This window comes from Xenia sp. Carnegie-2017, unplaced genomic scaffold (assembly GCF_021976095.1).
Source record: "Xenia sp. Carnegie-2017 unplaced genomic scaffold, XeniaSp_v1 HiC_scaffold_24, whole genome shotgun sequence".
NCBI lineage: Eukaryota > Metazoa > Cnidaria > Anthozoa > Malacalcyonacea > Xeniidae > Xenia > Xenia sp. Carnegie-2017.
The window spans coordinates 16,925,867-16,938,071 of record NW_025813487.1 but is presented as its reverse complement, the minus strand read 5'-3'; the positions used below and the strand labels follow the sequence as shown (position 1 = coordinate 16,938,071).

The 12,205-nt window shown below is 33.3% G+C and overlaps 3 protein-coding genes across 3 annotated transcripts; all 3 read left to right on the top strand.

Annotated features, from left to right (window-relative positions):
* The first annotated feature begins 703 nt into the window (after window positions 1-703).
* LOC124450781 lies at window positions 704-3,169 on the top strand. Its single transcript, XM_047001427.1, has 5 exons — window positions 704-791; window positions 937-1,012; window positions 1,605-1,919; window positions 1,993-2,256; window positions 2,688-3,169. The coding sequence occupies exons 2-5, from the start codon at window positions 943-945 to the stop codon at window positions 3,074-3,076; spliced, it is 1,038 nt and encodes a 345-aa protein (XP_046857383.1). The 5' UTR covers window positions 704-791; window positions 937-942; the 3' UTR covers window positions 3,077-3,169.
* Window positions 3,170-4,665: 1,496 nt separating this feature from the next.
* On the top strand, window positions 4,666-7,072 carry LOC124450779. Its single transcript, XM_047001424.1, has 5 exons — window positions 4,666-4,751; window positions 4,897-4,972; window positions 5,568-5,882; window positions 5,957-6,220; window positions 6,653-7,072. The coding sequence occupies exons 2-5, from the start codon at window positions 4,903-4,905 to the stop codon at window positions 7,039-7,041; spliced, it is 1,038 nt and encodes a 345-aa protein (XP_046857380.1). The 5' UTR covers window positions 4,666-4,751; window positions 4,897-4,902; the 3' UTR covers window positions 7,042-7,072.
* A 1,545-nt stretch (window positions 7,073-8,617) lies between these two features.
* LOC124450780 lies at window positions 8,618-11,023 on the top strand. The gene is made up of 5 exons (XM_047001426.1): window positions 8,618-8,700; window positions 8,846-8,921; window positions 9,517-9,831; window positions 9,908-10,171; window positions 10,604-11,023. Exons 2-5 carry the CDS (start codon window positions 8,852-8,854, stop codon window positions 10,990-10,992), a joined length of 1,038 nt encoding a protein of 345 aa, XP_046857382.1. The 5' UTR covers window positions 8,618-8,700; window positions 8,846-8,851; the 3' UTR covers window positions 10,993-11,023.
* The last annotated feature ends 1,182 nt before the right edge of the window (window positions 11,024-12,205 follow it).

Genomic DNA, 12,205 nt, shown 5'->3' with positions numbered 1-12,205 from the left:
AAAATGTATTTGTTGCAAAAATAAACAGTGAACGGCTACAAAAATAAAATGAAACGAAATTAAAATTCAAATGTCAACAACCACTGTGAATGAAAATGTGAACGCAAGTTATAACAAAACATATTTCATTGTTGCTCTTGCCAATTGAGCTGTTTGTCAATTCTCATTTTTCAATGTCTTCATTGCAGGTCATTGTAAAAATTCGTCAGATTCATTTGAATTCATATACGATGTTTAGCAACACTCTGCATATTATTTTACTTCTGCATGAAATTCTCTCTATCAACTTTTATAGAGGGATAATGGTTAGTTCTTTTTGAGCTGACCACTACATTGCATTGTACCATGTGACATCATGTGATAACAGGTGGATTACCATTCTCTTCTTTATATTTACATGAAAGTTATTCACTTCAATTGACAATTGATGGTTTGGCACATTTGACATTGATGGCTGGTGGATAGGAAGATGAAATACACAAGAAAGCATATCTTTCCATTTCAAGATGCTAAGACTATTTTTTGTGAAGCAGTTGTAATAAAAATACAGAAAACTATCATTTTAATGTTAAAGAACCTCATTTGTGTAAAAGCAAAGAAGGTAGATTTCACTAAAAGTGCAGATAAAGTACTCTCTCAGTTCTTTGTTCACCACAATTGAATAAACTCACAGCAGGAGAGAGAACAAATTACCATAAAAATACTTGAATGAAAAGGGTAGAACGCGGAAGAATAATACTCACAAAATTGGAAGCTAAATCAACAGATTCTTGTTACGATATTATTCACAGGTATTTCTGGCTAAAAAAATTCATCACGCGAAAATATGTTATATATTCTCATTAAACTGTGTGAGATTTTCTTTTTAAAGTTCTCCATTGTGCAATGGATCTGGTGACCACGTGTCGACATAACTACTATATATTTGTTGTTTAGTAAGAGATGAATATGTTGAGCTTAAAGAGTATTGGTATTTTATTTCCACCTATACTATGGTTAATGTTTTGTAAAGGTATTGTATATAACTAGCAAGTGATGGTTGACTTGATATATTGTAAAACAGAATATTTAAATACAAAATATTATATCTGAAGACTTTGAATAAGAGTTATTCGCCACACAACTAGTGCTGAAAACAGATGCAATTGCTCCCCATTGATACATTTTCTTTAAATCTTCTGTCTCCTAATTTAACTGCGACCAAGAGAAGAATTGTTTTTGTTTACTGCTTTGGTTGAGTTGCAAATCAATAGCGAATAGAGTTCACACAGCAATCATTAATATTCCGTGATGTAAGTATGTAGTTGCACAGGAACAACAGCACAATTAAAATTTATTAAAGTCTTTCCAGAACATGCAGTCAGCTCTTGTGATGACATGTAGGGATGAAACTAGAACGCTGGTTGAGGGAGACGGTTGGTGAATATTCATATATTCAGCTCTGTCGCACAAGTAACACCTGCAAAACGTATTAATTACACTTGCTATATTGGCACTGCGGACAGTTCATGTCCTAAACAAACATCTTTGATATCACGGTCTCTTGGATTTATGTCTCACATTTTTATTTATAACTGGGTTGACAACTTTTTTAAACTTTGTAGCTCAACTAAATGCACCTTCCGACAGATTGGTTTTTGCTCCTGGTGAAGATGGGAGAATTGTGTGGACATATAGTGGAGACATTAATCAAATTACTCATCAAACATTGAGTTTTACTGGTGCTTCTTCAAATCTGGTTGTAGTATCAAGAGGAAAAGTTTTAAAGCGTGTTTCAAATGGTCTAGACTTTCAATTTGTATTACCTTTAACTTTGATTCTGAAAAATGTAAATCAAACATATAATGGAACATATATCATGGACGTTGGAGTTGGGTCAGTAAGGCTTCCTCGTTCACCTGTGCATGTATTCATTGCAGGTTTGTGTGTTGAGCTCTCTGTACTTGGATGGATACCTGTTTTATTGTGCTAAATGGTTTTTTTTTATCACAGTTGCACCGAAAATATCTATCAATTGTTCCAGCACGACAATTCTCAATGTAAGTGATTATTTTTCATGTGAATGTAAAGGAGAGGATGGTAATCCTCCTGCTGTGGTCACATGGTATAAAGGTAGTCAAAGGATTATCTCAGGAGAAGAAATGGCAACATTAACTATTGCTTGGGTTGATCGTGATGACAATGGCCTTTATAGATGTGAAGCAAAAGGTGACGAGAAAGCTAAAGCTGAGAAAACAGTTCAAATAATTGTTAACTGTAAGTACGAAATTGTATAATACAGTAATATGACAGTCATTGCTTATGATTATAAAAAATATGAAACATAATTGTTACAATTTTACGTTAGATACACCTGCCAACATTAGTTTGCTCTCCAAAGAGAAGGTCATAAACCAACGTTAATCTGCACTGCTGAAGGCCGTCCACAACCAAACTTTGAAATATTTTCAAAGTGCTCTAAACTTGTCTATAAAGGCTCCACCTACACATTTGACATCGTTAAATCTTGTGATTTTGGAAATTATACTTGTAAAGCGACAAACATTTTAGGCAGTGCCATATCACATGACCTACACGTGCAAACATTTAAAGATAACTTTATGTATTGAAATTGTTTTTATAATTATCTCGTGGCTTAAATTGTCAGACGAAATGGTTTTCTAAGAATATTTTGGCTTTCATTTTAGATATGAAAATCTCAACCACAAGCATTGTTGATGGTAAAACGGACTGGCTAGTTACCGCCATCTCTGTTTTATCTGGAATTATTTTTGGGATTTTGTTTTGTTGTTTGATATTTTTATGTTATGGTCGACGATGGTTAGTTAAGAAAAGTCAAATGTCTCAGTCACATGATGGAAAGACAAATACAGCGAATACAACTTGTCAAGAGATAGATTTATCAAATATGGATGACGGAGGCAAGGAGGACATAATTGACCCAACTTATCAAGGACTTGATGTATCAAAAATGAATAAAAAAGATAACAATTATCAACCATTGCTAAATAAGAATAACGCAGTTGACCAAAGTCATGAAGGAGACGATTATGTAATTCCCAACACCAGTCGTTAAATGATAATCAATAAATCTATAGTACACGAAAGTGTTATTTTGAGATGAATGTAGGACGGTATGTGACAATAAACACGAAAAACAATCAACTGATAAAAAGTCGCCAATTAATTTACCTTAGATCTTGCCTTTGCTCACTTTTCTTTCCGTTCTTCAACAGTTCAACTCAACTCATATCCCTTTGTGATCCCTTATATCCCTAAAGATCAATGTCGGTGTTTATTTCGGATGAAAGTACTCAAATGAATGTTTTTGTAGAAATAGACAAAGGACGTCTACAAAATAAAGAAAAACGAGAGAGTAGAGTTTCAAATTTAACCATCGCTCATGCTGATTACCAAAAATGCAAGTTACAATGGAATATATATTGTTCTTAGCACCTTACTGACCTTAGTTATTTCTCCTTTTCTCCGCTGTCAGTGTCTTTATTGCAGGTACATGTGAGAATTTTGTAATTTGCTTAGATTTATGTATGATGTACTGTTCTGTACATCTACTCTACACTGGTGTCTATAGTGATACCAAAAAATTGTTAAAACAAATCATTTTCAGGTAACACAACGAACCTGCGGTAGAAGTACAAAGAACATTTTCCTAGATGCAGTTACTTAAAACATGGAAAATTTGTTAAAATCTATCTTTCCTTGGTGAAAAATGAAACTCGTGCACTCTCAATGTGTAATATTGTGATGACGAGAGACATCCGTTTTATTGAGTAAACAAATTTTGTGAAATATTTGAAAAAAACATTGTTCTACAATAGATAACCATGAAAAAATACTTTACCTTTGATCTTGTTTTTGTTCTTTTTTTTTTCCATACTTCAGCTCAAGTCATCGAAAGATCAACATCAGTGTTTACTGTACATCGGGTAAAGTTGCTAAAATGTATTTGTTGCAAAAATAAACAGTGAACGGCTACAAAAATAAAATGAAACGAAATTAAAATTCAAATGTCAACAACCACTGTGAATGAAAATGTGAACGCAAGTTATAACAAAACATATTTCATTGTTGCTCTTGCCAATTGAGCTGTTTGTCAATTCTCATTTTTCAATGTCTTCATTGCAGGTCATTGTAAAAATTCGTCAGATTCATTTGAATTCATATACGATGTTTAGCAACACTCTGCATATTATTTTACTTCTGCATGAAATTCTCTCTATCAACTTTTATAGAGGGATAATGGTTAGTTCTTTTTTGAGCTGACCACTACATTGCAATTGTACCATGTGACATGATGTGATAACAGGTGGATTACCATTCTCTTCTTTATATTTACATGAAAGTTATTCACTTCAATTGAGACTTGATGGTTTGGCACATTTGACATTGATGGCTGGTGGATGGGAAGATGAAATACACAAGAAAGCATATCTTTCCATTTCAAGATGCTAAGACTATTTTTTGTGAAGCAGTTGTAATAAAAATACAGAAAACTATCATTTTAATGTTAAAGAACCTCATTTGTGTAAAAGCAAAGAAGGTAGATTTCACTAAAAGTGCAGATAAAGTACTCTCTCAGTTCTTTGTTCACCACAATTGAATAAACTCACAGCAGGAGAGAGAACAAATTACCATAAAAATACTTGAATGAAAAGGGTAGAACGCGGAAGAATAATACTCACAAAATTGGAAGCTAAATCAACAGATTCTTGTTACGATATTATTCACAGGTATTTCTGGCTAAAAAAATTCATCACGCGAAAATATGTTATATATTCTCATTAAACTGTGTGAGATTTTCTTTTTAAAGTTCTCCATTGTGCAATGGATCTGGTGACCACGTGTCGACATAACTACTATATATTTGTTGTTTAGTAAGAGATGAACACGTTGAGCTTAAAGAGTATTGGTATTTTATTTCCACCTATACTTTGGATAATGTTCTGTAAAGGTATTGTATATAACTAGCAAGTGATGGTTGACTTGATATATTGTAAATTGACAGAATATTTAAATACAAAATGTTATATCTGACGACTTTGAATAAGAGTTATTCGCCACACAACTAGTGCTGAAAACAGATGCAATTGCTCCCTATGGATAAATTTTCTTTAAATCTTCTGTCTCCTAATTTAACTGCGACCAGGAGAAGTATTGTTTTTGTTTACTGCTTTGGTTGAGTTGCAAATCGATAGCGAATAGAGCTCACACAGCAATCATTAATATTCCGTGATGTAGGTATGTAGTTGAACAGGAACAACAGCACAATTAAAATTTATTAAAGTCTATCCAGAACATGCAGTCAGCTCTTATAATGACATGCAGGGATGAAACTAGAACGCTGGTTGAGGGAGACGGTTTGTGAATATTCATATATTCAGCTCTGTCTCACAAGTAACACCTGCAAAACGTATTAATTACACTTGGTATATTGGCACTGCGGACAGTTCATGTCCTAAACAAACATCTTTGATATCACGGTATCTTGGATTTATGTCTCACATTTTTATTTATAACTGGGTTAACAACTTTCTTAAACTTTGTAGCTCAAATGAATGCACCTTCAGACAGATTGGTTTATGCTCCTGGTGAAGATGTTAGAATTGTGTGGACATATAATGGAGACATTAATGAAATTACTCATCAAAGATTGAGTTTTACTGGTGCTTCTACGTATCTAGTTATAGTATCAAGTGGAAACGTTTCAAGGCGTGTTTCAATTGGTCTAGACTTTCAATTTGTACTACCTTTTACTGTGATTCTGAAAAATATAAATCAAACATATAATGGGACATATACCATGGAAGCTGAACTTGCGTCAGGAACGCTTTCTCGTTCACCTGTGCCTGTATTCATTGCAGGTTTGTGTGTTGAACTGTCTGTACTTGGATGGATACCTGTTTTATTGTGTTAAATGTTGTTTTTTTTATCACAGTTGCACCGAAAATATCTATCAATTGTTCCAGCACAACAATTCTCAATGTAAGTGATTATTTTTCATGTGAATGTAAAGGAGAGGATGGTAATCCTCCTGCTGTGGTCACATGGTATAAAGCTAGTCGAAGGATTATCTCAGGAGAAGAAATGGCAACATTAACTATTGCTCGGGTTGATCGTGATGACAATGGCCTTTATAGATGTGAAGCAAAGGGTGACGAGAAAGCTAAAGCTGAGAAAACAGTTCAAATATTTGTTAACTGTAAGTACGAAATTGTATAGTACAGTAATATGACAGTCATTGCTTATGATTATAAAAAATATGAAACATAATTGTTACAATTTTACGTTAGATAAACCTGCCAACATTAGGTTGACTCTCCAAAGAAAAGGTCATAAAGCAACGTTAATCTGCACTGCTGAAGGCCGTCCACAACCAAACTTTGAAATATTTTCAAAGCGCTCTAAACTTGTCTATAAAGGCTCCACCTACACATTTGACATCGTTAAATCTTGTGATTTTGGAAATTATACTTGTAAAGCGACAAACATTTTAGGCAGTGCCATATCACATGACGTACACGTGCAAACATTTAAAGATAACTTTATGTATTGAAATTATTTTTATAATTATCTCGTGGCTTAAATTGTCAGACGAAATGGTTTTCTAAGAATATTTTGGCTTTCTTTTTAGATATGAAAATCTCAACCACAAGCATTGTTGATTGTAAAACGGACTGGCTTGTTACCTCCATCTCTGTTATATCTGGAATTATTTTGGGGATTTTGTTTTGTTGTTTGATATTTTTATGTTATGGTCGACGATGGTTAGTTAAGAAAAGTCAAATGTCTCAGTCACATGATGGAAAGACAAATACAGCGAATACAACTTGTCAAGAGATAGATTTATCAAATATGGATGACGGAGGCAAGGAGGACATAATTGACCCAACTTATCAAGGACTTGATGTATCAAAAATGAATAAAAAAGATAACAATTATCAACCATTGCTAAATAAGAATAACGCAGTTGACCAAAGTCATAAAGGAGACGATTATGTAATTCCCAACACCAGTCCTTAAATGATAATCAATAAATCTATAGTACACAAAAGTGTTATTTTGAGATGAATGTAGGACGGTATGTGACAATAAACACGAAAAACAATCAACTGATAAAAAGTCGCCAATTAATTTACCTTAGATCTTGCCTTTGCTCACTTTTCTTTCCGTTCTTCAACAGTTCAACTCAACTCATATCCCTTTGCGATCCCTTATATCTCTAAAGATCAATGTCGGTGTTTATTTCGGATGAAAGTACTCAAATGAATGTTTTTGTAGAAATAGACAAAGGACGTCTACAAAATAAAGAAAAACGAGAGAGTAGAGTTTCAAATTTAACCATCGCTAATGCTGATTACCAAAAACGCAAGTTACAATGGAATATATATTGTTCTTAGCACCTTACTGATTTAGTTATTTCTCCTTTTCTCCGCTGTCAGTGTCTTTATTGCAGGTACATGTGAGAATTTTGTAATTTGCTTAGATTTATGTATGATGTACTGTTCTGTACATCTACTCTACACTGGTGTCTATAGTGATACCAAAAAATTGTTAAAACCAATCATTTTCAGGTAACACAACGAACCTGCGGTAGAAGTACAAAGAACATTTTCCTAGATGCAGTTACTAAAAACATGGAAAATTTGTTAAAATCTATCTTTCCTTGGTGAAAAATGAAACTCGTGCACTCTCAATGTATAATATTGTGATGACGAGAGACATCCGTTTTATTGAGTAAACAAATTTTGTGACATATTTTAAAAAAACATTGTTCTACAATAGATAACCATGAAAAAATACTTTATCTTTGATCTTGTTTTTGTTCATTTTTTTTCCATACTTCAGCTCAAGTCATCGAAAGATCAACATCAGTGTTTACATCGGTTAAAGATGCTAAAATGTATTTGTTGCAAAAGTAAACAGTGAAAGGCTACAAAAATAAATTGAAACGAAATTAGAATTCAAATGTCAACAACCACCTCAACTGTGAATGAAAATGTGTTCACATATTTCATTATTATTCTTGCTACTTGAGCCATATGTCACTTCTCATTTTTCAATGTCTTTGTTGCAGGTCTTTGTAAAAATTCGTCACAATAATTTGGATTCATATACAATGTTTAGCAACACTCTGCATATTATTATACTTCTGTATGAAATTCTCTCTATTAATTTTTAAAAAGGGATAATGGTTAGTTCTTTTTTGAGCTGACCACTACATTGCAATTGTACCATGTGACATCATGTGATAACAGGTGGATTACCATTCTCTTCTTTATATTTACATGAAAGTTATTCACTTGAATTGAGAATTGATGGTTTGGAACATTTGACATTGATGGCTGGTGGATAGGAAGATGAAATACGCAAGAAAGCATATCTTTCCATTTCAAGATGCTAAGAATATTTTTTGTGAAACAGTTGTAATAAAAATACAAAAAACTATCATTTTAATGTTAAAGAACCTCATTTGTGTAAAAGCAAAGAAGGTAGATTTCACTAAAAGTGCAGATAAAGTACTCTCTCAGTTCTTTGTTCACCACAGTTGAATAAACTCACAGCAGGAGAGAGGACAAATTACCATAAAAATACTTGAATGATAAGGGTAGAACGCGGAAGAATAGTACTCACAAAATTGGAAGCTAAACCAACAGATTCTTGTTACGATATTATTCACAGGTATTTCTGGCTAAAAAAATTCATCACGCGAAAATATGTTATATATTTTCATTAAACTGTGTGAGATTTTCTTTTTAAAGTTCTTCATTGTGCAATGGATCTGGTGACCACGTGTCGACATAACTATTATATATTTGTTGTTTAGTAAGAGATGAACATGTTCAGCTTAAAGAGTATTGGTATTTTATTTCCACCTATACTTTGGATAATGTTCTGTAAAGGTATTGTATATAACTAGCAAGTGATGGTTGACTTGATATATTGTAAATTGACAGAATATTTAAATACAAAATGTTATATCTGAAGACTTTGAATATGAGTTATTCGCCACACAACTAGTGCTGAAAACAGATGCAATTGCTCCCCATGGATACATTTTCTTTAAATCTTCTGTCTCCTAATTTAACTGCGACCAGGAGAAGAATTGTTTTATTTTACTGCTTTGGTTGAGTTGCAAATCAATAGCGAATAGAGTTCACACAGCAATCATTAATATTCCGTGATGTAAGTATGTAGTTGCACAGGAACAACAGCACAATTAAAATTTATTAAAGTCTATCCAGAACATGCAGTCAGCTCTTGTGATGACATGCAGGGATGAAACTAGAACGCTGGTTGAGGGAGACGGTTTGTGAATATTCATATATTCAGCTCTTTCTCACAAGTAACACCTGCGAAACGTATTAATTACACTTGCTATATTGGCACTGCGGACAGTTCACGTCCTAAACAAACATCTTTGATATCACGGTCTCTTGGATTTATGTCTCACATTTTTATTTAAACCTGGGTTGACAACTTTCTTAAACTTTGTAGCTGAACTGATTGCACCTTCAGACAGATTGGTTTTTGCTCCTGGTGAAGATGGGAGAATTGTGTGGACATATAGTGGGGATATTAATCAAATCTTTTTTCAAGGATTGACTTTTACTGGTGCCTCTACATCTCTGGTTGTAGTATCAAGAGGAAAAGTTGTAGACCGTGTTTCAAATGGTCTAGACTTTCAATTTGTATTACCTTTAACTTTGATTCTGAAAAATGTAAATCAAACATATAATGGAACATATACCATGGAAGTTAGTCTTGCGTCAGGAACGCTTCCTCCTTCACCTGTGCATGTATTCATTGCAGGTTGGTGTGTTGATCTGTCTGTACTTGGATGGATACCTGTTTTATTGTGTTAAATGTTTGGGGTTTTTTATCACAGTTGCACCGAAAATATCTATCAATTGTTCCAGCACAACAATTCTCAATGTAAGTGATTATTTTTCATGTGAATGTAAAGGAGAGGATGGTAATCCTCCTGCTGTGGTCACATGGTATAAAGGTAGTCGAAGGATTATCTCAGGAGAAGAAATGGCAACATTAACTATTGCTCGGGTTGATCGTGATGACAATGGCCTTTATAGATGTGAAGCAAAGGGTGACGAGAAAACTAAAGCTGAGAAAACAGTTCAAATAATTGTTAACTGTAAGTACGAAATTGTATAGTACAGTAATATGACAGTCATTGCTTATGATTATAAAAAATATGAAACATAATTGTTACAATTTTACGTTAGATACACCTGCCAACATTAGTTTGACTCTCCAAAGAGGAGGTCATAAAGCAACGTTAATCTGCACTGCTGAAGGCCGTCTACAACCAAACTTTGAAATATTTTCAAAGCGCTCTAAACTTGTCTATAAAGGCTGCACCTACACATTTGACATCGTTAAATCTTGTGATTTTGGAAATTATACTTGTAAAGCGAAAAACATTTTAGGCAGTGCCATATCATATGACGTACACGTGCAAAAATTTAAAGATAACTTTATGTATTGAAATTATTTTTATAATTATCTTGTGGTTTAAATTGTCAGACGAAATGGTTTTCTAAGAATATTTTGGCTTTCTTTTTAGACATGAAAATCTCAACCACAAGCATCGTTGATTGTAAAACGGACTGGCTAGTTACTGCCATCTCTGTTTTATCTGGAATTATTTTTGGGATTTTGTTTTGTTGTTTGATATTTTTATGTTATGGTCGACGATGGTTAGTTAAGAAAAGTCAAATGTCTCAGTCACATGATGGAAAGACAAATACAGCGAATACAACTTGTCAAGAGATAGATTTATCAAATATGGATGACGGAGGCAAGGAGGACATAATTGACCCAACTTATCAAGGACTTGATGTATCAAAAATGAATAAAAAAGATAACAATTATCAACCATTGCTAAATAAGAATAACACAGTTGACCAAAGTCATGAAGGAGACGATTATGTAATTCCCAACACCAGTCCTTAAATGATAATCAATAAATCTATAGTACACAAAAGTGTTATTTTGAGATGAATGTAGTACGGTATGTGACAATAAACAGGAAAAATAATCAACTGATAAAAAGTCGCCAATTAATTTACCTTAGATTTTGCCTTTGCGCATTTTTCTTTCCGTTTATCAACGGTTCAACTCAACTCATATCCCTTTGCGAAAGATCAATGTCGGTGTTTATTTCGGATGAAAGTACTCAAATGAATGTTTTTGTAGAAATAGACAAAGGACGTCTACAAAATAAAGAAAAACGAGAGAGTAGAGTTTCAAATTTAACCATCGCTCATGCTGATTACCAAAAAATGCAAGTTACAATGGAATATATATTGTTCTTAGCACCTTAGTTATTTGTCATTTTTGCCGCTGTCAATGTCATTATTGCAGGTCCATGTGAGAATTTTGTAATTTGCTTAGTTTTATGTATGATGTACTGTTCTGTACATCTACTCTACACTGGTGTCTATAGTGATACCAAAAAATTGTTAAAACCAATCATTTTCAGGTAACACAACGAACCTGCGGTAGAAGTACAAAGAACATTTTCCTAGATGCAGTTACTTAAAACATGGAAAATTTGTTAAAATCTATCTTTCCTTGGTGAAAATGAAACTCGTGCACTCTCAATGTGTAATATTGTGATGACATTGTGTAACATTGTTCTACAATAGATAACCATGAAAAAATACTTTACCTTTGATCTTGTTTTTGTTCTTTTTTTTTTCCATACTTCAGCTCAAGTCATCGAAAGATCAACATCAGTGTTTACTGTACATCGGGTAAAGTTGCTAAAATGTATTTGTTGCAAAAATAAACAGTGAACGGCTACAAAAATAAAATGAAACGAAATTAAAATTCAAATGTCAACAACCACTGTGAATGAAAATGTCAACGCAAGTTATAACAGAACATATTTCATTGTTGCTCTTGCCAATTGAGCCGTTTGTCAATTCTCATTTTTCAATGTCTTCATTGCAGGTCATTGTAAAAATTCGTCAGATTCATTTGAATTCATATACGATGTTTAGCAACACTCTGCATATTATTTTACTTCTGCATGAAATTCTCTCTATCAACTTTTATAGAGGGATAATGGTTAGTTCTTTTTGAGCTGACCACTACATTGCATTGGTACCATGTGACATGATGTGATAACAGGTGGATTACCATTCTCTTCTTTATATTTACA

Bases quoted from the DNA above. Each gene is read 5' to 3' on its own strand.
- LOC124450781 (XM_047001427.1), top strand. From the start codon at position 943: ATGAATATGTTGAGCTTAAAGAGTATTGGTATTTTATTTCCACCTATA. The intron at 1,013-1,604 runs GTATTGTATATA...TAAACTTTGTAG, and splicing joins ATGGTTAATGTTTTGTAAAG to CTCAACTAAATGCACCTTCC. The intron at 2,257-2,687 runs GTAAGTACGAAA...CTTTCATTTTAG, and splicing joins AGTTCAAATAATTGTTAACT to ATATGAAAATCTCAACCACA.
- LOC124450779 (XM_047001424.1), top strand. From the start codon at position 4,903: ATGAACACGTTGAGCTTAAAGAGTATTGGTATTTTATTTCCACCTATA. The intron at 4,973-5,567 runs GTATTGTATATA...TAAACTTTGTAG, and splicing joins TTGGATAATGTTCTGTAAAG to CTCAAATGAATGCACCTTCA. The intron at 5,883-5,956 runs GTTTGTGTGTTG...TTTTTATCACAG, and splicing joins TGTGCCTGTATTCATTGCAG to TTGCACCGAAAATATCTATC.
- LOC124450780 (XM_047001426.1), top strand. From the start codon at position 8,852: ATGAACATGTTCAGCTTAAAGAGTATTGGTATTTTATTTCCACCTATA. The intron at 8,922-9,516 runs GTATTGTATATA...TAAACTTTGTAG, and splicing joins TTGGATAATGTTCTGTAAAG to CTGAACTGATTGCACCTTCA. The intron at 10,172-10,603 runs GTAAGTACGAAA...CTTTCTTTTTAG, and splicing joins AGTTCAAATAATTGTTAACT to ACATGAAAATCTCAACCACA.